Below are 22,308 nucleotides of genomic sequence, written 5' to 3' on the forward strand. Positions count from 1 at the left end.
AAGGAAACTACATAATATTATTGGTGTTATGCTACAATCTGCTATTGTTGTTATGTTATTATATCTAGTTAGACCTGTCACTGAAAACGCCAAGGAGAGGGAGCCTCCTTAAACTATTTGCCTTTGTCCCTCTACACGTACAGAGTGGACTTTGGAGCTGGGACAGTACAGTAATGTATGTAAATCCCCACCAACCCCCCATCTGAACACATTTGGTATAAAAGGCCAATGAGGAGGTTTGTCTGAGTTCTCACCAAAGGAGTCCAAAGGAGAGCCCATGATGGGGTACGCAAAGCTCCGTCTTTCCCTCCTGCTAACCACACTTACTTTGGCTTGTAAGTATCTTTTTGTAATTTACATCATTTAGAATGATTCACATGGTTTAAAATGGTTCCATAAATGTATCACAATTGTTCAAAGTGAAAACACTTTAAACAAGTAAAATATCTTTCTTGCATTCGGAAAAAAAATAAGTTTTGATTTCCCTATGATTGTTTTTACAGATGCCCAAGAAGAGCAGGGAACTTGCCTGAGTAAGTTACAGTACTTTCACAAGTTAATTACACAACCTGAAGATAATGTAAATGTTAATTACATAATTACATTGCACCTGTTCAAGTAATCTACAACTAGGACTATATATTATGAGATGATATGCAAATCAAGCTTTGACACCTGCTCACACATAAATATGTGCAGAACAACACATCACCACGCAAACAGCCACTAAGTACTCTGTATTTAATCATTTTTGGAAACCATGCTTAATGTCAGCACATTCACAACAGCAGCACATGCCACTTTAATCATTACATTTGAACCTTCACAATAAAAGCCCCCAACATACAGGATATACTGCATCACTGCTCACCAGGAGGAACTTCAATTCAGTCAGTGAATTATGTGAAAAAGCAAATAAACAAAACAGCTTTCAATAAGTATTTTTTAGAAAAATATATGTCAGTATCTATCATGGATGTCCATCAGCCGACATTGATCTGACATGTTTTAATTGCGCAAAAGCAATTGCATAATTCATGGTGCATTTGGAATGTTTAAATTGACAACTGTGAATGGTCTATTGCTTTTTCTTCCCTAACATTTTTGTATTAAAACACTATATAATGTCTTATACACACAGGTCTTTTTAAATTAGGGCTAACTTGTTCAGGCAAAACCGTTGTTCTTAATCCGAGTACTTGCAGCATATTGAAATCTGACATAAAATCATAATCTTCTCTACCAGTAAACCAAAGGTACAAAGCCTACCACAAGTATGAATATCTGTACAATGCTGAGTCCCTGAACGCTATCAAAGGCGCTTCAAATCTGAAGAATGGACCGAAGGCCATTTGCAAGGTATGACACTGCACTTTGACGGCTAAATTGAATAATTCTTTGTTCTATTAAATAGATTTAAATTACTTTGTTATCATTTTACATTTATCAAGGCAACTACAAACATCTTTTAAAACAGGTTGAAATTGAAGTACCTCAGACTTGTAGTTTCATCGTCCGCACCACTGGCTGTAGCCTGAGTGAGGTGGTTGACATGGACGCAGAGGGAAACCCAGTGTTCGGCCCTGCAGCCAGCTCGGATGCCTTTGCTGCTGAAATGGAAAGGTACTTTATAGCAAAAATGTTCCTAATCCAAGACATCAAGTTGCACAAACTCACATTTTTAAATGAAACACATGTTCTGTAGGTTTCCTCTGAAGGTTGTGGTTGAGGGTGTGTACGATGTGAGACTGTACCCTGAAGACGGTGAGACAACCACAATCCTGAACATCAAGAGAGGTATCGTCTCTGCCCTGGCTGTGCCTCTGCTGGAAGAAGATAAGAATAAGAATATGGTAAGTCTCCTACTACTGTATGCTAAACATTAACCAACGTTCCCATTCTCATGTGAGAACAGTTTCCTACGACACAATAAAAAGAATGTGACAGCAATTAAATTATATCAATATTTCTTTCAGCCTACTATTCATGGGAATTGTAAGACCAGTTATTCCATCAACGCTAGAGAGGACATTGCAACTGACATCAGCCTCAACAGGGACTTGTCCAAATGTGACAAGTTTAGCCCCATGAGAGATCACACCAGCCCCTTGGCACTAATCTCTGGCATGGTAAGATATCCATGCAACACATGGGCTGGTCGGATTCGAAATGCTCACAAATTACATTGTTTTGATTGAGCAACACTGCTGAAGCGATTTATTCAACTTCACTAACTCAACTGTCAGTTGATACTGCTTCAAACTAATTCCCCCCTATGGATGAATACATTATCTAACTATTTATTTATGTATCTATCTATCTATCTATCTATCTATCTATCTATCTATCTATCTATCTATCTATCTATCTATCTATCTATCTATCTATCTATCACAAATCAAATTTCTGTACTAAGTCTCTGAAGGACACTGTCCAAAAAAAGCACTCAATTAATATTAATACTCTTAACATCGACAACATTGTTCAAATCATAAAACAAAAATCTTGCAGATGAACTTAATTCTGATTAACTTGATTATTTGTCTATTTCCAGCACTACCCTCTTGCCCAGATGGTCAGAAGCTCTCAGACCTGCAACTACAAGTTTGACAATGAGAAGAAACACATGACCTCTGGGTCCTGCACTGAGAAGCACATCATCATTCCCTACTCTCACAAGTAAATCCAACCTCACACTGGACTCTTTACTGTGCTTCAGTATGGATGTGGACAATCTGATACGTCTTGTTCAAAGACTCTATGATACCTTTCAACTTTGTCTTGTCTCCTTAGGGGAGAATATGGAGTAACCAATGTTGGAACGCAAGAACTGACTCTGGTTGAGGTTTCCACTCACAACGACAGAGAATTTGACCGCAGTAAGCTTCTCTTCATACCTGATTATATTATTATTATTATACATTTAGGGAAAATTAAACATGTACATAAATAGAATAGAATAAATATAATTTAAGATATGAATAACTCAATGCAACTCACTTCTGTATCAGGTGACATTGTCAAGGGTCTTCACATGGACACTGTTGAGGACAAGAGTGTTATCCAGGATAAAGATGCAGCTCTCAACCTCCTAAGAGAACTGACCACTCTGCCCGTGACTGAGGGTGAGAAGAGGGCCCCCCTCTTCCACAAGCTTGTCACCATGGTCCGTGGAATGAAGGCCGAGACCCTGAGCCCCTGCATCCCTGAAGCTATTGCTGTGTCCCGTGTCCTGACCTACCAGGTTCTGGCCCAGTGTGGAACCCCTGAGTGTAGCAGCGCCATCATGCAGATCTTCAGGACTTTTGACAGCTCCTCACTCGAGGTAGATGCCGGTGTTTTTGCGATGGGACTCGTGTCCAATCCCTCTGCCCTCCTGATCAATGACATGCTGGAAATGGCCAAATTCAAGCCCAGCAAGCCCATCATGTATGCCCTGAGCAATGTCGTCAAAAGGTTAGTGTAGTTAATCACGCGTCTAAATTAAATAACAAACATTTCCCCTTTTGATGTAAAAAGGTACATAGGCTTTTGATGCAAAGTGTCTTTTTCCAACAGGTTTTACAAAGCTGAGGGAAAGCTGATCCCCGAGATTTACTCTGTTGCTGAGACCATGGCTGCCCAGTTGGGTGACTGTTCTGGTGATAAGGACAACACTTTCTTGGCTTTGAGAGTGGGTAACCTTCCTTATGAGACCAAATAGAAATGACTGCCAACACCAAAGAGCCCAATATCAATGTGTCCTTTGATTCCAGGTTATTGGAAACATGGCTCCAGCTCTGGTAGCTGCTGGTCCCGCACTCAGATCTGCTGTGATCCAGTGTGTGAACCAACCCGATGCTTCCCTAGCTGTGCAGCAGGCTGCCATCCAAGTGTTCAGGCTGACTCCCGTCCCCGAAGAGGCGAGTTAAACTATTGAAAAGCTATCAGAACAATTATTTCAACTTTATATTAATTGTATTAATGTCTATTGGTTACAGGGCAAAGAGGTCCTCATGCAGGTGCTTTTGGACAGCGCCAGCCCCATGCAAAAGCGTATTGCTGCATATCTGGTACTTATGAAGGACCCCCAGACCACTGAACTGGCCCAGCTGGCTGAAGCCATACCCAATGAGCAGGATCAACAAGTTAAGAGCTTTGTGATCTCCCACATGACCAACATTTTGTCCTCAACTGAGCCAGAGACCAAAGAGTAAGTGAAAAGAAGTTTAAGATTTATATTTCTTGAGATGTTTTACAACATGGCAAGTATGAGTTCTGATTTGATCACCATCAGACATTTAACAGTAATATTTTTATTCTTTCCGATAGACTGAGGGAGAAGATTCGAGATGCCCTGCAGGGTAATGAGGTCGGGCCCACAATGGACCCCAGCAAATTCTCTCGCAACTACAAGATTGGATCTGTGGAGGGCAACATGTTCTTTGAGGGTACTAGTTATCTGCCCAAAGAGGTCATGCTTGAAATGACTCTGAAGGCATTTGGTTATGACATCGACATGATGGAGGTAAATATCTTTGAGCTGTTTTAATCCAAATTTTGCTTGGAGAAATGTGTTCAGTTGGAGGATTTGTGACATTGAAAAATGTATCACTTTTACAGATTGGTATGGAGGGAAAAGGATTTGAGCCGACCGTTGATGCCCTGTTTGGAAAGAATGGCTTCTTTCCCGACACTACCCTGAAGACAATGTACTTTGTTTCTGAAAAAATGCCATTCAGAATGAATGAGATTCTGCAGAATATGCTCCCTGCTCTGAAGAAGGACAGGATGAAGAGACAGGTACTCAGAACAAGATGTTTTGTACACATGACAACTACTGTAATCATGATGATACATTTCTCTGTAAGGGAAAAATATTCTAAGAAAGTGTGAACATCCATGTTTAGGCTTCCCAGAACCTGATGAGGGAGATCGGACGCAACCTCAACAAACTCGTGAGAGAATTGAAGACAGCACAGTCTCCCGAGGCAATGGTTTATCTGAGACTTTTGGGAAATGAGCTGGGATATCTGAGGACCAACGAAATGGAGGAGATGGCCTACTCTGCTGCCATGATGATTGACAGCATGTTCAAGATGTTCCCAACTGATGTAAGAAACTTTTATTAAGAGTAAATAATGATTTAATTTAGTATTCCCTTGTCTGTGATTTTAATGTCTCCTGTGTATCTTCATTTGCCACAGATCATGATAGCACTGATGACCAAGGCTGACAACACAATCTTTGCCCACTACATCTTCATGGACAATGAATTCTTCCTGCCTACTGTCACTGGTGTGCCTCTGAGGATTACAATGTCTGGTACTTTCACCCCTGGTATGAAGGGTGGACTTCAGGTTGCTCGTGACATGGTAATTATTCATAAATGTGTTTAAATTCTAGCAATATCTTTTCACAATAAATAGCACAGCAGATTGCAACAAAACCCTTTACGTTTCTCCATTGTGTCCACACAGAGTGAAGTGACCTTCATGCCCTCCGCCGGCATTGAGTTTGTATCTGAAATTGGCTCCTACATCCCTGAATATGTCAACTCTGGATTAGAGATGCACAGCAACTTCTTCCATGAAAGTGGGCTAAAGGCCCAAATCTCCATGGGACCTGACAGTGTCAAGCTGACCATCCCTGCTCCAACAAGTCCAATCAAGCTCATCCAAATGACGTATGTCTAAGATCTTATGCCTTGGATTGCAACAATTTAATTTTTCTACATTTCAATTAAAACAGATAAAGATACATTCAAACTTTTATACATTCAACATTTAGAAACACCCTGGTGGCAGTGACTGGATCAGAGGTGAAGACCATCCCCCCGATGGTGATGGACAAGGTTGACGTTCAAGAGTGCACTCCTTTCTTCGCTGGAATGAAATACTGCACTGTTCTGCAGTACACTGATGCTTTCTCCCATAAGACAGCCCCCTACTTCCCCCTCAATGGAGACAGCAAGTGAGCAAACCAACAGCACATAAACTTCTTTAAAAAAGGAATCGCTTATCAATATTGGCTAAACATCTGAATTATTTACATAGATTTGCTGTAGAACTCCATCCCAATGGTGAAGTCATTGAGTACACAGCCACTGTCGCCTACGAGCTCCTTAGAGAGGGAGAAGAGGGCCGGCAAAAGGTTGACTCTGTGAAGTTGGTTCTGAGGGCAGAAGGTGAAGTATATTATGTACAATATGATAACCCCTTTCTGTTTATGTAGTTGTGTAATATTAATATATGTGTTGGTCAACAACAGGTTCAGAGTCCACTGAAGCCAGAGCAGTCATGAAATATAACAGAAGAAAGAATGTCATCACAGCTGACATCCAAGTCCCTGACTACGATGTGGAGGCTGGACTCAGATTGGGTGTTGTTGATGGAAACACCAAGGGCAAAGGAACTCACTCTATCTCTCTTGACTTCATAAACAAGAACATCCCTCAGCTCTCTCTGGTTGGCCGTGCCAAGTAAGAAATAAACCATCAATCCTTATTAACATTAATGCCACCCTCACAACTACTTGTATGCTAACTTACTAGCACATTTTTCAGTCTGAAGGCCATGAAGGAGGGTATGCTGCAAGTACAACTTCTTGTCCCCTCAATAAATGCGGATGCCACCATCACAGCCAACATGAAACGCGATGAGGAATTAGAATTGGAGCTCAAGAGTGAAATCAAGGTCATGGCCGCAAACTCTGAGCAGAAAATTGCAATGAAATATGGTAATTTTGCAGTTATTTTCCAAAATATTACAAGCAAATGTATGTATTAGTTGCTTTCTTTTTTGACGGGAACATTAAAATCTAGGTTGGATTCCAACTAGAGTTACATCTGGCATTCATGAATTATGGTTAACATTCTGGGCCCAAGATATGGGGCCCTTTTGTTTCAGAGAAAATGCCACAGTAATTGTATTGTTTTCTATTGATGCAGATGCCAGCAAATTTGAGATTGAGTTCAAGTCTGATGTGAGCACTGCTGACGTCACCAGCTTGCCAAATGGTGATGTGGTTGATAAGTACGCCAACCAACTTCTTGACATGCATGTGGGGCAGACTGACATGAAAGTCCGTCACATCTTCAAGAAGTTTGTGGAGGTATGAATCTTTGATTTTAAGAATATTCACAGTTTCTATTCTGTTCTTATTTTTATTTTGAAAAAATAATAAATTACTGGTTATTGTTTTTTAGGCAGCAAACAACTACATGGAAAAGTATGGTGCTGATCTCCCTTACATTCAGAACTTCAGAGTACCTGATATGCCAGATATTTCCCTGCCGGAGACACTGTTCCTGAATACGTAAGTGATAAAAACTTTCAGGTGAATGTTTAAAGACACTCGCTTTTTACCCAAGACATTTATTCATTTTACTTTTGTCTTCATAACAGTGAGGCAAAGGCTGTCTACCATTTCAACAATGACCACTTCGTCATTGCCATCCCTCTACTACTTGGAGGAAAGTCAACACAAGATCTTAACTTCCCATCAGCTTTGAGCACACCCACCGTGTCTCTACCTCAGTTTGGACTGGAGATTGTCTCCGTGGAAATTCCAATCCCTGAGCTTGTTGTCCCCGAGAGCTTTACTTTGTCCATTCCTCTTTTTGGAAAAGCTGAGGTATCAACTCTGATGAAGAGCAACCTTTACAACATGGAGGCCTCAATGGCTGCTGGGAAAGACGTTGTGGAAACACCAAGCTACTCAGCTGAGTTTGAAGTAAAAGGAACCTCACCAATTGACATCCTCTCAATGAAGATGAAAGGTATTTCATAGTCAATATCATTCATGAAACCAGAATTTGATAAAACACACACTTAAAAAGGTTTTCAGTTACAGTCATACTAATGTGAACAAATTATACTTAATTTGGGATACAGTATGTTAGCGTGTATTAATATTGGTAGCCTGGTGTAGCCTCCAGAAGAATTCAGTTCGACAACTTCTCTTTTTCTCGTAATTTATTTCCTCGATCACAGGTAAAGTACCAAGCGGTTGCAAAAGCAGGGAGTCGTCCAGTCAACGCAGGTTGACCGTCTAAAACAACACCCCGAACAGCCGGAAGTTCGGCTCTTTAACACACGGTTTTCCGTCATCAACATAACATAAGCAATGTAACATTCAATTGGCTCTAAACTGTCAAGAGGAGGAGAATCCTGTGTTCTCATCTCTTCTCACAGAAAGGGACGTGCAACGTCCTGTCTGCTTCTCTAGTGTCAACATACTGATAAACAAGTGTGTGTGTTGAGAAGTGCAGGCGTGGGACTAAAGTTCGCTTGAGAACCAGATATTTCTAGACACAACTACAGCTGCACAGCTGTGTTGTACTGACCTCACTTACCTAATCTGAACTTCACTAGACATGAATATGAAAAGCATCTACAGAAATTTTAGATTTATATTATCAAGTATTACAGTGAAAAAAATGTATGTTATCAAGCTATAAATAATCTGTTCTTCTTTTGTGCTTTATGTAGGCTCTGGAATGTTGGCCACCACTGATTCCATCAAGGCCGAATTGAAAAGCTCTTTGGAACATAAATTCCTGGACGCTGTGATTAGTATTGTTGAGGACCTAACCATCACAGACAAAATCAATTTGAAATCAAACAGCAAGATTGAAGCCACAAGCCCACTGGGTCTTAGTATTATACTCAAGCACAATGCCATGACTGGTTTCAACACTGAAGAAATTTCTGCTGATAGCAACGTTGAGGGAACTTTCACGGCTGGACCCATGTATGGCAAGACCATTTCAACCCAGTCATTTTCCATCTTCCCATTCAAGCCAGAAGCAAATATTGATTCTACTGTTGAGTTTGACTCCACAATTGGTAAGGCCCAGAACAAAATTGCAGCAACTCTTGCCAATGGTGAACTTACAGTTGTGTCTAACACCAATGCCTTTGAAGACACCTTGACCCATGTTGCTGAGCTTTCCTTTAAAGACAGCAAGTTGTCACTCAAATGTGATGCAAATGCCCTTGCTCTTGGTGTGAAGATACGTAACCAGGCTGAATCCTCTGTTGGTGCTGGTGAAGTCCTCATGAGAATGGAGACAAATGCAGACCACTCTGAAAACCATGTTTATTCTCTGCTGACTGCCTCTCTTGATGTCAATGGCCTGGCTGTGAACAGTGATGCCACCATGAAGCTCCTGGAGAATGAGGCTACTCATAAGGCCACTCTGAAAATGAACAAGGACGGTTTGACCACAAGTGGAACAACCACCCTCCAGAGTCCCCTGTCCATAGAAAACACCTTTAATGCTGCGCTTGATGCTTCAATGGCTACTCTATCCATTACCAACAAGGCTGCAATGTCTGACATCAAGGTTGATAATGCCAACACTCTGACCATTACTCTCTCTAGCCTTGACTTCAACTCAAAGGCTGAAGCCCATGCCAGTGAGTATGTCACTTACACTCATGATATCACCGTTGACATGAAACCCTACACTGCTGCTGCAAATGTTAAAAACAATCTGAAACTTCTGTCAGCCGACTTCATCAATGAAGCTCAGCTGCAGGCAGAGCTTTACAAGATGGATCTGACTGGAAGCCTGAAAGCCATCTATGGTGAGGAAGAGATCAAGCACACCTATCAGGTAAATTATGCTGATATGACAGCCAACGCAAAGTGCAGCACCACTGGAAAAGTCTTGGGAACGCACATGAGCCACAACACCGAGCTTGAAGTTATTGGTCTTGCTGCCAGGATCACCAATGATGCCCGCTTCAACTCACAGCCAATGCGCTTCGACCACACCATCCGTTGTAGCATTGTTCCTTTCGATTTCAACATTGATGCCATTTTCAATGCTGATGGAGACATAACCATGTATGGAAAGCACAGTGCCCAGCTTTATGGCAAGTTCCTGCTTAAAGCACAACCCCTGGCTTTTGCTACTTCACATGAATGCAGAGCATCAATAAACCAGCAGCTAGACACTGGTTTTTCCTTTGAGATAATTACTGACAATAAGATGGATACTGTTCTGTCACTCCAAGAGCAGAAGACCAGCTTCAGAGTGAAGTCTAAATTGAATCACCACATTTTGAATCAGGACGTGAGTGTTTACAACACTGCTGAAAGAACTGGATTTGAGGTTTCTAGTACCATACTCACAAACATCCTAAACACAGAATCCACAGAGAACCAGGAATTTACCATCTCGGGCTTCCTCAAGTATGACAAGAGCACAAATAGTCACATTATTCAGTTTCCTATTATTGAAAGTATTTCTACTTCCTTTGAAAGCACCAAGATGCTTATTGTAGATGTTGCAGAGACACTGCAAAACTACATCAACAATGAGGACATCGGGAATAAACTTGAGGCTATTTCACAACATGTAAGTGAGTATGTTGCTCAATTGAATATAGGAGGCTATCTCATTCAGCTGAAACAGTACCTCAATGATTTTACCCCAAACTATGCCATCTCCATGGAGGATGTGGAAGCCTCTTTGAGCAATCTGAAGATTATTGTAGAGAAACTCTTGGCGGATCTCACAGTTTACTTCCAACACGTTTTTAGTATGGTGAGAGAGATTATTGTTAGTGGCACCCTGCCTGAAACTCTCATTCAGAAGATTCAGGAACAGCTAAATGCTATTAATGAGGAGTATGACATCCAGGGAATGGTTGTATATGTAATTGATACCATAAAGGAGGTTATTGATGAGATTCAGTTGGACAAGCTCAGTGGCAGCAGAATTGCATTCCTGCGTGATATTGATTTCAAGTATGATTTCAAGGCTACTCTAGTGAAAATCATGGACAATATTAAACAAATGATTGAGAGCTTTGAAATGCAGAAATGTGTTGCTGAGATGAAGAACTTTATTTCATCCATCAACTTGAACGCTCATATTGAGAAACTAATAAGTCAGATACCAACAAAGATTTTTAGCAATATAATAGATTATATTAAGGACATTTTTCAGGACCTCGACATCCTCAGTAAGATCAACACATTATATGGCACATTGAGAGAGTTGATTGTTAAGTTTGAGATTGACAAAAAGGTTGAGGCTGTCTTGGAAAAGGTTGAGGAGCTCATCAAGCAGTTCAGAATAGAAGAAAATATCAGGGCGGTGGCAAACATGGTCAAGGATGCAGACATTCCTACCAAAATCATGCAAGTCTTCCAGGGTGCTTTTCACTACTTGAAAACAACTGCGGTGAAGGATATTATTTCACAGTTGAATTTATATATTGGCATTATTGAACAGAAATTGAATTCATTTGATTATAAAGACTTTGTTAATCACAGCAATCAAATGATGACAAAGTACACTACTCATGTGAATGACCTGATTAGGTTTCTTGAAATCCCCCAAAAACTTGATGCAACAAGAATGTTTGCCAACATTGTTGTATCTTCTGTCAGGGCTTTTTTGCAACAAGTGAGAGAAATCCAAATTGCGGAAGTGAAGGATATATTTGACCAGGTTGTGTTAAAAAATATGAAAGCATTTGCTGAAATTCTAAAAGAAAAAATTGCAAAACTGGATGTGAATGCTGAAATTACCTCTTATCTGCAGTTGACAAGGAAGTGCTGTACAGAGTTCATAACCATTGCCACTAATATGTTCAGCAGTATGGTTGAGATAATTAAGAAGCTGGCCCCTGAGCAAAAAATCATCCGTGAGGTATTGCAGATAATTGAGGGACTCATTACTGGACTGATGAAAGCCGAGCTGAACATGCCATCTTTTAACATTCCTCTCACCAATCTTGTTGTGCCTTCTGTGAAGTTTAGCATAGATACGCTACACAAGTTTGAAATCCCATCACAGCTGGACATCCCTGAGTTCACTGTCTTGGGCATCCACACTGTGCAAGCCACCATTATCTCAACTAATGAAATTAAGCAGATACTTATTGACATAATTGATTTCCTTCTCATCTTCGAAATTAAGATGTTTGATATGGGTGCTTCGTTTGGAGACCTAACTTTGAACTATCTTCCTGCCCTGCCTGAGTTTTCACTTCCTGAAATGACTGTACCCGAGTTCGCCTTTCCCACTCTTCCTCATGTTCCAGCAAAGGACCTTATAAAGACTCTCCAACTCCCACCATTTCAGCTGCCAATCATTCCCAGTGAGGTCACGATTCCAAGATTTGGTAAACTGAGTTATGAAATAAAAGTCAACTCCCCAGTCTACACTATTAGGAATGGTGTTGAAGTCCAGAGCTCTCTTGATGTAGATCAGACTCCTCATCTGACAGCTTTTCTAACTTCCCAAGGGACATCCCTCCACTTTGAAGACCTTAACTTCAACCTGGATTCCACAGCTCGTATTGCTGTTCCCAAGTGGTACTGTGTGATTGCTGCTGAGACCATTAAGTTCACTCACAATTTTCTTGAGTTGGACCACCATACATCTGTGACATTTAATGACTTTTCAGCCCAGGCCTCAGCCAAGACTATAGTGAAGGCCAACACAGCACCATACAATGCTGAGCTTTTAAATGAAGTTTTCTTGGCAACTAAGGGTGGTTTATCTGCCACTATTGACACTTCCTATAAACATGTGCTTAACCTCTCCATCATAGGCCTCTCTGGTGAGATATCTGTAACTCAAAAAGGTGTGGCCCGTCAGGAAGGTACTTCTCTTACAATAACTATTGGAAATCAGGGTACTACCACCTTCAACTCTCATGACAGTACACACAAAAGTGACCTAGAAGTTAATCTCAATCCAAGTACCGTCAAATTGATCTTCATTAGTGACACAGATACAATTCTTTTGAAGATGAAACAGACCCTGAGTGCGGACTTTGACATCTTCAGATATTTCAAGTTTGATGTTCGCTCTGAAGCAGAAGGCCCATCAATCAAAAATAACCTATTAGTGGGATCGGTTTATGCCAATCTGCATGACCCAAAGCTTGAACTGAAGGCAACCCACAGCACAGATGTAATAGGTCTCTTCAATGCAGCCCTATACAACGTGATCGATTTTTCTCTCTGTCCCAAAGAGGTTGTTTTCAGGCTTCAGAACAAGGGAAACACCAAGGTCAATTTTAATGATGCTCTTATTGTCAAAATTGATCTCCAGAATGATTACTCTGCAACAATTAGGCCTGACATGCAACATATGAATACTATAGCTCTGGCCCGTTTCAATCAGTACAAAATGTTCTACAACTTCACTGTAAACAACAATGAGAGGGAGGCTGTTATGCTTTCTGCTGTCGAAGGAGAAGCAAACCTTGATTTCCTGTCTAAGCAAATAAGCATACCTGAGATATATATTCCATTTGTTGACTCACATACCCCAGCTATTAGTGATCTTGACTTGTATGACCAAACCGGGCTGAAAGACATTTTGACTACCACGGACCAGACTGTTAATGTGGATGCCAAGATCGTATACCAGAAAAGCCAGGCTGCACCCCTTGATGTGATGGGTCTGATCCAGATTCCTTCTGTGGGTAACCTGATCACTGAGCTGTCCTTCAAGTCGGCCATCATTAATCTAAATGTCAATGCTGGATTATATGCTGAGGATGACTTTGTGTTCCGTCTGGGAGCTACCACAGCCTCTGTGTTTGAGGGTCTAAAAGCTAAATTTGATGGTACCACCAGTCTGACCACCAAGAGAGGAATCAAGTTGGCCAATTCCCTTTCTCTTGAAAATTCTCACATTGAAGGCACCCATGACAGCACCGTCAGTATGAGTACTGAGACCTTTGAAACTGCTCTATCTGTGGCTACAGTTGCAAAGATTGAACTGCCCATACTCAACCTGGAGGCAAACCAAAATTTGGTTGCAGACACCAAAACCAAAGCAAATGCTGTCTCCACCTTGAGAATAAAGGGAGACTTAAACCTCCCTTTGATCAATGCTGTTGGAAAGGCCGAGGCAGACCACAGTCTGAAGCTGGAGGGAAGCTTTGAGTATGTTTCCATGGAGTCATCTACAAAGGCCAACATGGATGGCACAATGCTTGAAGACAGTCTAGTTTTAGCAGTTCTGGATAATGACATTAATCTGTATCTGAATAATGATGGAATACGCTCCACCTCCAAGGTTATTGCTGATGTCAAGCTTAACCAAGGCACCACCAAAGTTATTAGCATGGATGTAAATGAGAATCTTGCTGTAGAAGCTTCCCTTAGCCGTGTATTTGCAGTGCTTAAATATACTGGCAACAATGAGGCAAACGTGTTCAGTTTCAACACCAAGGGGAAGCATATTGCCCAGACAACCATTGACTTTGCACCAACCTCTTCCTTGACTGCTGATATGGATATTGACATATCTCAGCAAAGCAGCCTGGGTGACCTCATCATCTCTCAGAAGACCATTATAGAAGTGACAGCCGCTAAGCAAAAGATATCTACAATTGGCAAGTTTGTCAGCCCACTGTACACTACAAATGTTGCAGCTGAAGTAGAGGGTGATGCTCCTGTCTTCAAAGTCAACTTTAGGTCCTCTGCGACGTCTGCCATTGTCTTTGTGGAATATGACCTGAACTGTAAGTTATTTTTAGCTTATAATATAACTATTACATTTAAAGCAAAAGCATAATTTACTGTACTTAACTAAAGTCTATGTGCCTCCTCCTCAGCTTCCAATTCTATAAACTTTGAAAATGCTGACATAAGCCTCACTGGGAAGGCAGTTTTAATCCACAACGATCTGACCATGGACATTCAACACATTCTTTCCCATACATTGAGGTAACAGATTTCAGCACTGTGTGAGATAAGTTTTGAAATTCAAAGTTGTAATTTCACTCATTACTCCAGAACGTACACATTCTTACACATATCCCAAGAAAAGACAACATAAGATGAAAGCTATTTGAAATTATGTTCTGTAAAGTTTCTTGGATGAAGTGGCCTTGTTTATGACACATTCCTGCCTGTCTCTACAGTGACTCTCGCCTCACCCTGATCGTGGACATGATTAGCCCTGCCTTCACTGACATGAACTTACGCTATGCTGTCCGCAAAGATGGAATCAGTGCCACAATTTCTATCCCATCTAGTGGCTTTCTGGGTCTTCAGCTACATGGCAGGGCCCTATCTCAAATGAATGCCAGGCTTTACGGACGTTATGCTGTAAGGAGCTCATACTGCTATTATATTTGCAGAATTATAATGATCAAATATTTTTTTTTATCTCATGTTATGTTTCTACTCTTTTACAGTCTGATCCTGGGAAGGATGTTGATATCTTCACCGTCAAAGCTACTGCCAAAGACGCTGATCAAATTAATCTAAAGATGGTCATCAACATGGAGGTCCCTGACATCATGATCAGTGGACTACAGGGAAAACTTCCTGCCATCACTTCTTCTTTGTCTACCTTTGCTGCAAAATACCAACCGTTCAAACATGCTGCTCAGCTAAAGAATATTCTTATTTACTATACTGAAGAGGTCCACAATGTTGCAAACACACATGCCCCACATCTGAGCCAGGTATCAATCCTCTTTAGGAACACTATTGCTCAGTACCAGAAGACTGTTCAGGTCTTCCTGGATGATGCCATCAAGGTCCTGAGAGAGACCCAAGTCAAACTGCCTGGCTCTGAGAAGATGACCCCCCTCATTGAGGTGGTCAATAAAATGACCAAAAGCATTACTACTGTGCTAGAAAAGACAATTCACCGGGTGGCTGTTAATTTAGAGTATGTCTTCAGTGCCATGTTTGGCATGGTCAGAAAAATTCAGGTCACAATGCCCATTGGTGACGTCATGGCTGGAGCAAAAATAATTGATGAGATTAGGGATTGGTTAAAGACTATGCCTAATCCTATTGTAGATTTTCTGAAGCATCTGAAGAGTGTAGACATGTTCCTGGAGAAACTGGGTGACACCTTAAAATTGTTTGTTGACAAAGCTCAGGACTTTGTTGACAACACCCTAAAGTCTGATGTAATTGAGGCCATTGCTGTCTACATAAATGCGTTCTATGACATGCAAATCAACTTAATGAAAACAATAACCAAGTATGTAAACACAGCTGTTGACACTTGGTCTCTAAATGACAGCATTAATTACATTCTAGATATTTTCAGATCTGTAGTAAATCAATTTTACTACAATGCTACGCACTATCTGCAGCAGGCTCAATACATGCCTTATATCAAAATTAAGGGTAGAAAAATTGAGATTAATCTTTAATTGCACATTCACCAATAAGCTACAATATTGAAATGCTACTCCTTGAATTGCTACAGCATTATCTTAACCTGAATGTATAAGTGTTCAAAATATTTAAAAACAAAAACATAAATGAACAAATTGTAGATGAAGAGAAGCTATCCCATTCAGTTTTATTTAAACATAGATGGATGGATAAGCATATAATAATGATATTACATGTAACAACGGTGCATATAACAATCTGTATGCTATGTGTGTTGCATGTCTCATTTTTCTATCTTTGTGTTGAATATTGCTGTGAAATAAATTGTGTTTATTAAAGCCTGTTGAGCAGCATTTTTTCTCAATATTTAAGGACAACCCTTACTTTCTTCTGCATGAAAATTAACAACTAATTATAGATTTATTATGCCTATAAACCACAATGCATGTTTGAACTACAATATAAATATTTGAAGCATGTTGCACTATGTTGGTTAATTTTCATTCTATCCAAGTAAAATTGAGATACAATTCAATTGAATTTGTGAAAAACTACACTTAATAACTTTGCTAACAGGATATATATATATATATATATATATATATATATATATATATATATATATATATATATATATATATATAGTATTACTGTACATACTAGTGTATTATATTATTTAATAGTATACTATTTAATCTTATATTTGAAAAATACAAATATATCTGAACATCATGAAATCTAACACAGTTGTTATGATTTGCAAAGAAAAGCCCAGCATCCACTCGAGCAAAGTTAATCAAGTTACATCTGTACAGCCACTCAGGCTGTCAAAACTGGACAAAATTGATATTTGAATATTTGTTCTAAAAAGATATATAGGTTTGAACGATTCAAACTTTTACTTATTATGTCCATGACGCAGCACTGCGCAGCATGACACGGTGTGCCAGATTAACTTTAGTCAGATTCCCTTGTTTTTATTTATTCTTGTTGCTTGCTTCGAAAGCCTGCAACGGACAAAGAACAGCTGATATGCGAAGATAAAATGAGGATTTGTCTATCCAATACCTCTTTAGATCAATACAAAAAGCTAGATAAGGTGGCAGCCAGTGGTTGCGTTAGACTTCCACCTCGCTTGTTATTTTGATGGAAAGGGTTGTAAAAATTCCTTCACAATCTATTCTTACCCGCAATTTAAATTTAAAAAATATAATAACACACAGGCTAAAAGCATATTTTAAGGTCTGTGCGTGCGGCAGCAAGTGGGAAAGAAAAAGAGTGTCTAATTTTTACTGGTAAGACTTGTGACCTCATGATTTCTCATCAGAGCTCTATCCCACTTTCAACCTGAGCAGAGGTCTAATCAGCTTGACAAACTGGATATCAGATTCCTGAATAGGCCAACAAATGCAATGTCTATTAGCAACCATAGAGGGGCACTATAACATGTTCTTTATAAACCATTGAACACTACAATGATATGACTTAAATAGGAATCTACATATTGGTGAATCAATCTGTACCAACTGTACTGCGTTTGGTGTGGCTGTAAAAAATAACTATGCCACAGTGGTAAATGTGTTTGGCTGTCTTATGGTCAGCAGATTTTGTTCTGCAAATAATTTAGCTTGCAGTTTTAATATATGCAATTTTAGTTTTTTATAAAACTAGTCATAACAGGGAGAGACAATTTCAACTGAACCCCTGACTGAGCTTTTGAGGAACATTGTAAGAAACTGACACCTTTGATCCATGATTGTCTCTCCTAAACAGTATTAGAACACGTTATCAGGTAGTTCCTGAAGATACAAGGCGATAGCAGTCAGTCAGATGTTATTTTAGTGTGTCACATACAAAAGTGTACTTGTAAAAAATTTTCACAACAGTCTATGCACGCAATGTGTTGTATTTTTCTGGACGGATATACTTGTGAACAACAAACATGTACGTTGCTTAAGTTACACGCCCACATCATGACAGCTCTTATGTAATGTTATGCAATCTATTCAAACCTAAGCCAGCCCCAACATGTATGATGCATTCTGGAAACTCAGAACTGAAAGCTGGGCCATCTAATATTGGTTAATGTCAGTTATGCAATTTCAAATGCCTGCTGTTTGCCAACCACACACACACACACACACACACACACACACACACACACACACACACACACACACACAATTATACATTAACTGATGGGAGCAACAATAAGATAACTGAACAACTTGTTTACCAGATTCTACTCTAATTCTTAGAAACGCATTTATATAATCGTCAAATCATACCTTTCAGAACCTTGAGGAAGTCATCCACAGCCACAAACACTGGAAAAAAAAAACAGATCCAGAACTCTCTATCTAAACACCGTCACAATAGTCTCAGCTCAACACCAGTCCTGTAAAACCAAGCTCTTCATATTCAAAATGCAGGAGAGAGTCACACAGGGCAGTGTAGATATGTGTTCTGTTGTTTAACACTGCCCTGATTGGGACAGAGCTCTTGAGATTATAGTTTTAATGTGCTTGTGTAATGGCTCGTGGGCAATTCTAATGAATGACACAGCCATATTTTAGACATGTCAAGGAAAATCACAGGTGTAAGTAGTACAGTAACATGTGTAGAAATGCAAATCTATTTACCTGGCCAAGGAACCTTGTATTCAACATACTGGCTCACTGGAAAGGCTTGGCACCTAAAAGGAGTCAATGTAAAGGAGAAAGTTGATCGGTTCTCCTGAATCATCCATAAGCCATTTAAGAAGGAATCTGTTGGTACTAACTCTACAAGAGGCTAGTGTTGCCTCCCTTCTTTTGTTCATTATTATGTGCCGTGGGTGCGTGCGTGCGTGCGAAAGTGACATTTTGAATTTGTAGATTATTTGGTAACACCTCAAAACACTTCAGCCTATCCACTAGGTTTACGACCCAAGAAACGAATGTAGCCTAGCATACATTTTTAACTATAGTTTTTCACACAAGCATGTTTCCATAAATAAATAACCGGGCATTGCTCATGCACATCACGTCTTTGTGTCTAGTGCACAGGCTCTTTTTGTGGCACTGTAACTACCACCAGACTCAAATTGGGGCAAACTCACTTTCATAGCGTAATAGCATTTAGTATCATGTAATTACCAACATACCATACTGATGATATCCACAATTAATTCGTAACCATAAGACTGACAAAGTTTGATGCGAGCATGTAACTTTGCGTGGGCTGTAAGCTAACGTTAATTTAGCGAGCATGACGACACACGTGGCTGAAATACGTCAGCGTCTCTGTGGCTCGGTTCCGACTGCGCGCGCAGCTGTTCACCTGGTTCGGACTGTTCCTTTTCTCTTCGCTGTCATCTTCTTCGGCGATTGCCATCAAAGTGCAAGTAGCATTCATTCATACATATGAAAGAATCTAGCTATGTGTCAAATTATCCACTAGCTACTTTCAGCTAGCATCAGTACAAATAACGTTACTGAGGGTGCAGCCCTTGACATCAAAAAGTTGATATAACTCAAAAGTTAAATCAGTAAATCAACTCACTTTGTCTTTGACTCCAGCAGGACCGATGTTGGTCGAGTCCTGTTTGTATGCAGATGGGAATGCTAGTTGATTAAGTAGCCAGTGAGGCACTTTAGTTTATAATTATAGGCCCAAACTGGCTGGCAGAAAGTACATTTTCCCTTTCTTTTCAAAATCAGGTAAAGTCTTTATTTGCCAGTTAAAAAAAAGTAAAGTTATAAACAAGTTGCTCCCCAAGTTGCTTGAACTAAATGACTTATACTATAATACTCTTTTGTATTTTGTGTTTCATGTCACCTGTTATGTAGGATAATACTGCATGAAGTGAAACCAGATTTTTTTTAAAGTGTAACACTCATTTCTCATAAACTACACTTAGTTGTTGTAATGTTGATATGCATGTTAAACCTTTCTGTCAAGACAACAACCCTGTAACAATTTATATTATGCAAACATGAAGGAGATACAATGTCCAGTTATATGGTGTTGCATTATTCAGAGGTCGTTCTAATATGTTATCCATCCCATTTGATATGATTGACCAATTATATACATCAATACATATAATATAATTGTTAAGCTTTATGTATGGTAGACTTTGTTGCGCAAAATATTAGACTGCATTAGTGTTAGCTAGGTGTATATAATAAAGTGGCAAAGGGAAAATTATGGAAAAGCCAAATATTTAGGTCGAGAATATCCCTCATGTATGAAAACTAAAAACACATTTTCACACACCTGTGTTGTATATAATTTGTTGTGCAAATCCAAAGTTTCATACAGCAAATCTTCAATATTTACATATTTGTTGATATTACATATTTGTTTGTTTTTTTATTATAATGACCCCAAAAAAGGATAATTTCAGAACAGATTTTGAAATATTAATTGTCCCACAATATATTTGTATTTATATAACTTTGTATTATGGCCATTTACTCCAGGCCCAATGAGATGTGTTATAGGTACTGTAATCACTGTACCTAGTCGTGCTGTTGTGACTCGTGTGCAATACCAGGCTTCTTCTGCCTGATTACTTATCTTGAGTTCACCCTGATGTAATCCTGATTAAACAGCTGTCACAGACCTCTCTTAGAAAGGTAAAGGTTAACCAAGTCTGGTAAGACACCTATCTTTTTGATCAGTAAAAATGTACACACAAATGTACTGTTTGACTGTAACATTTAATCACTGCATTGGAGGACATAGATTGGTTCATTGTACCTTTTCTTAGAGTAAATGTAACATTTTATGTAAATGCTTGTTGCATCTTATCCGTGGCAGAGGAAGTATTTAGATTCTACAGTTAAGTAAAAGTACCAATATCATTATATGAACATATTGAAGCTATGCTTCCATCATCCAGTAAGCAAACTTCTACTCAGCATGAAATTTATTTTGCCATCAGAGGGTGTATGCTATAAATCTGTGACATCAGCTCACAATCAATTTGTTGTGACCATGTGAAGCGTCCCCTAGGCCACTACACTACAGGTTGTCGCTTTGCTCAATTATACATCATGCAATATTGGGTTTCAGAGAGCTTTGTCGCTTTTCTGTGTGAATGGCTCTTAAATCCTGCACTGAAAATGTTACTGTAAATGTTAAGTGCACGTTTATAAGTATTATTAGGCAAAATGTACCCAAAGTCTCAAATATAAAAGTATTCAATGCATAACAATGGCCCCTGTGACTGTAAATACTATATAGTATTACTCAGTTATACATGCATAAAGGTTTAAGCAGCATGTTACTCATGTGGTCGGGTAAAGGTGGAGCTAATTGTCAACTATTTTAGGGATGTATGAAAATAATGATTATGGTTAAATCTGCCGATGAAACGCCCGACTCAGTTACCTTAAAATGATACTTTGAAATGTCTTGTTTTTTTCTGACCCACAGTCAATTGATTGTAATTCAAGAAAATGAATAAAATTTGTTTGTTGGAGACATTTTGACTTGTCATAGCAGGAAAAGCCCATGCTAATAATGCTGACTGTGCCATGCCAGTTAGAGACACTACAGCAGCGCTCAGGAACTGGCACACCTTAATGAATGTTAGATGTACTTATGATAAAAATGTTTTATGATATTGTGTGTGCCCAATATTTAAAATTTACAGTCAGCATGGCATGAAAAGAAAGATCATATAGGATCATAAAAGAGCCAATGCTACAGCTTTAAGACATACGCTAATATGTATTAATACAACTCTACATGTGCTGAAACAAAAGCAGCAGGTAACTAAGGTTTTGATTATTCTGTGTGAATATGATTCATTATTCACCAAACAAAGAAAAGGAAAGGCTTACTCTACTTTCTGTAGGAGGCCTGCATGTATTTGTGAATGCTCAGAGAGGACGCTGACACTATTGTGTAACCTTTGGGCGTAATGTCAATAAAGAGCTGCGGATATTTACTTTTTTTTAAATTTTAGATGAAATCCCTAAATATAGTATACTAAAATAGTGAAATGTCTAACAATCATTTGACTTAAAGACAATGGTTTTGAAACATTTACAATAAAAAACAAAATGGCACAAACAACTAGAGGTAAAACAAATGTGAACTATAATATAATATTGATCTGATTACAATTATGCTTCTTTATAGATAAAGATATGTAATACACATTAATATATTATTTTCTCTTTTATCAATTGCCTTATGATCAGCCTA

General features: G+C 39.3%; 1 protein-coding gene across 1 annotated transcript; it reads left to right on the forward strand.

Moving 5' to 3' along the window:
- The first annotated feature begins 277 nt into the window (after positions 1-277).
- LOC137785846 (apolipoprotein B-100-like) lies at positions 278-16,142 on the forward strand. Its single transcript, XM_068577372.1, has 28 exons — positions 278-335; positions 504-533; positions 1,247-1,359; positions 1,478-1,623; positions 1,706-1,853; positions 1,977-2,129; positions 2,555-2,679; positions 2,794-2,879; positions 3,012-3,456; positions 3,559-3,673; positions 3,756-3,902; positions 3,981-4,192; positions 4,312-4,507; positions 4,603-4,782; positions 4,890-5,093; positions 5,187-5,354; positions 5,460-5,665; positions 5,770-5,952; positions 6,036-6,166; positions 6,250-6,460; positions 6,545-6,717; positions 6,929-7,092; positions 7,187-7,296; positions 7,386-7,759; positions 8,472-14,486; positions 14,580-14,691; positions 14,889-15,075; positions 15,165-16,142. Exons 1-28 carry the CDS (start codon positions 278-280, stop codon positions 16,140-16,142), a joined length of 11,370 nt encoding a protein of 3,789 aa, XP_068433473.1.
- Positions 16,143-22,308: the final 6,166 nt, after the last annotated feature.

Source organism: Clinocottus analis, unplaced genomic scaffold (assembly GCF_023055335.1).
Source record: "Clinocottus analis isolate CAN_PGR_092001 unplaced genomic scaffold, fCliAna1.0.p SCAF_15, whole genome shotgun sequence".
In the NCBI taxonomy this organism is placed as follows: domain Eukaryota; kingdom Metazoa; phylum Chordata; class Actinopteri; order Perciformes; family Cottidae; genus Clinocottus; species Clinocottus analis.

Excerpts from the sequence above, each read along its gene's own strand:
- LOC137785846 (XM_068577372.1), top strand. The coding sequence starts at position 278 with ATGATGGGGTACGCAAAGCTCCGTCTTTCCCTCCTGCTAACCACACTT. Across the intron at positions 1,360-1,477 it reads GACCGAAGGCCATTTGCAAG|GTTGAAATTGAAGTACCTCA; the intron begins GTATGACACTGC and ends CTTTTAAAACAG. Across the intron at positions 3,457-3,558 it reads CTGAGCAATGTCGTCAAAAG|GTTTTACAAAGCTGAGGGAA; the intron begins GTTAGTGTAGTT and ends TTTTTCCAACAG.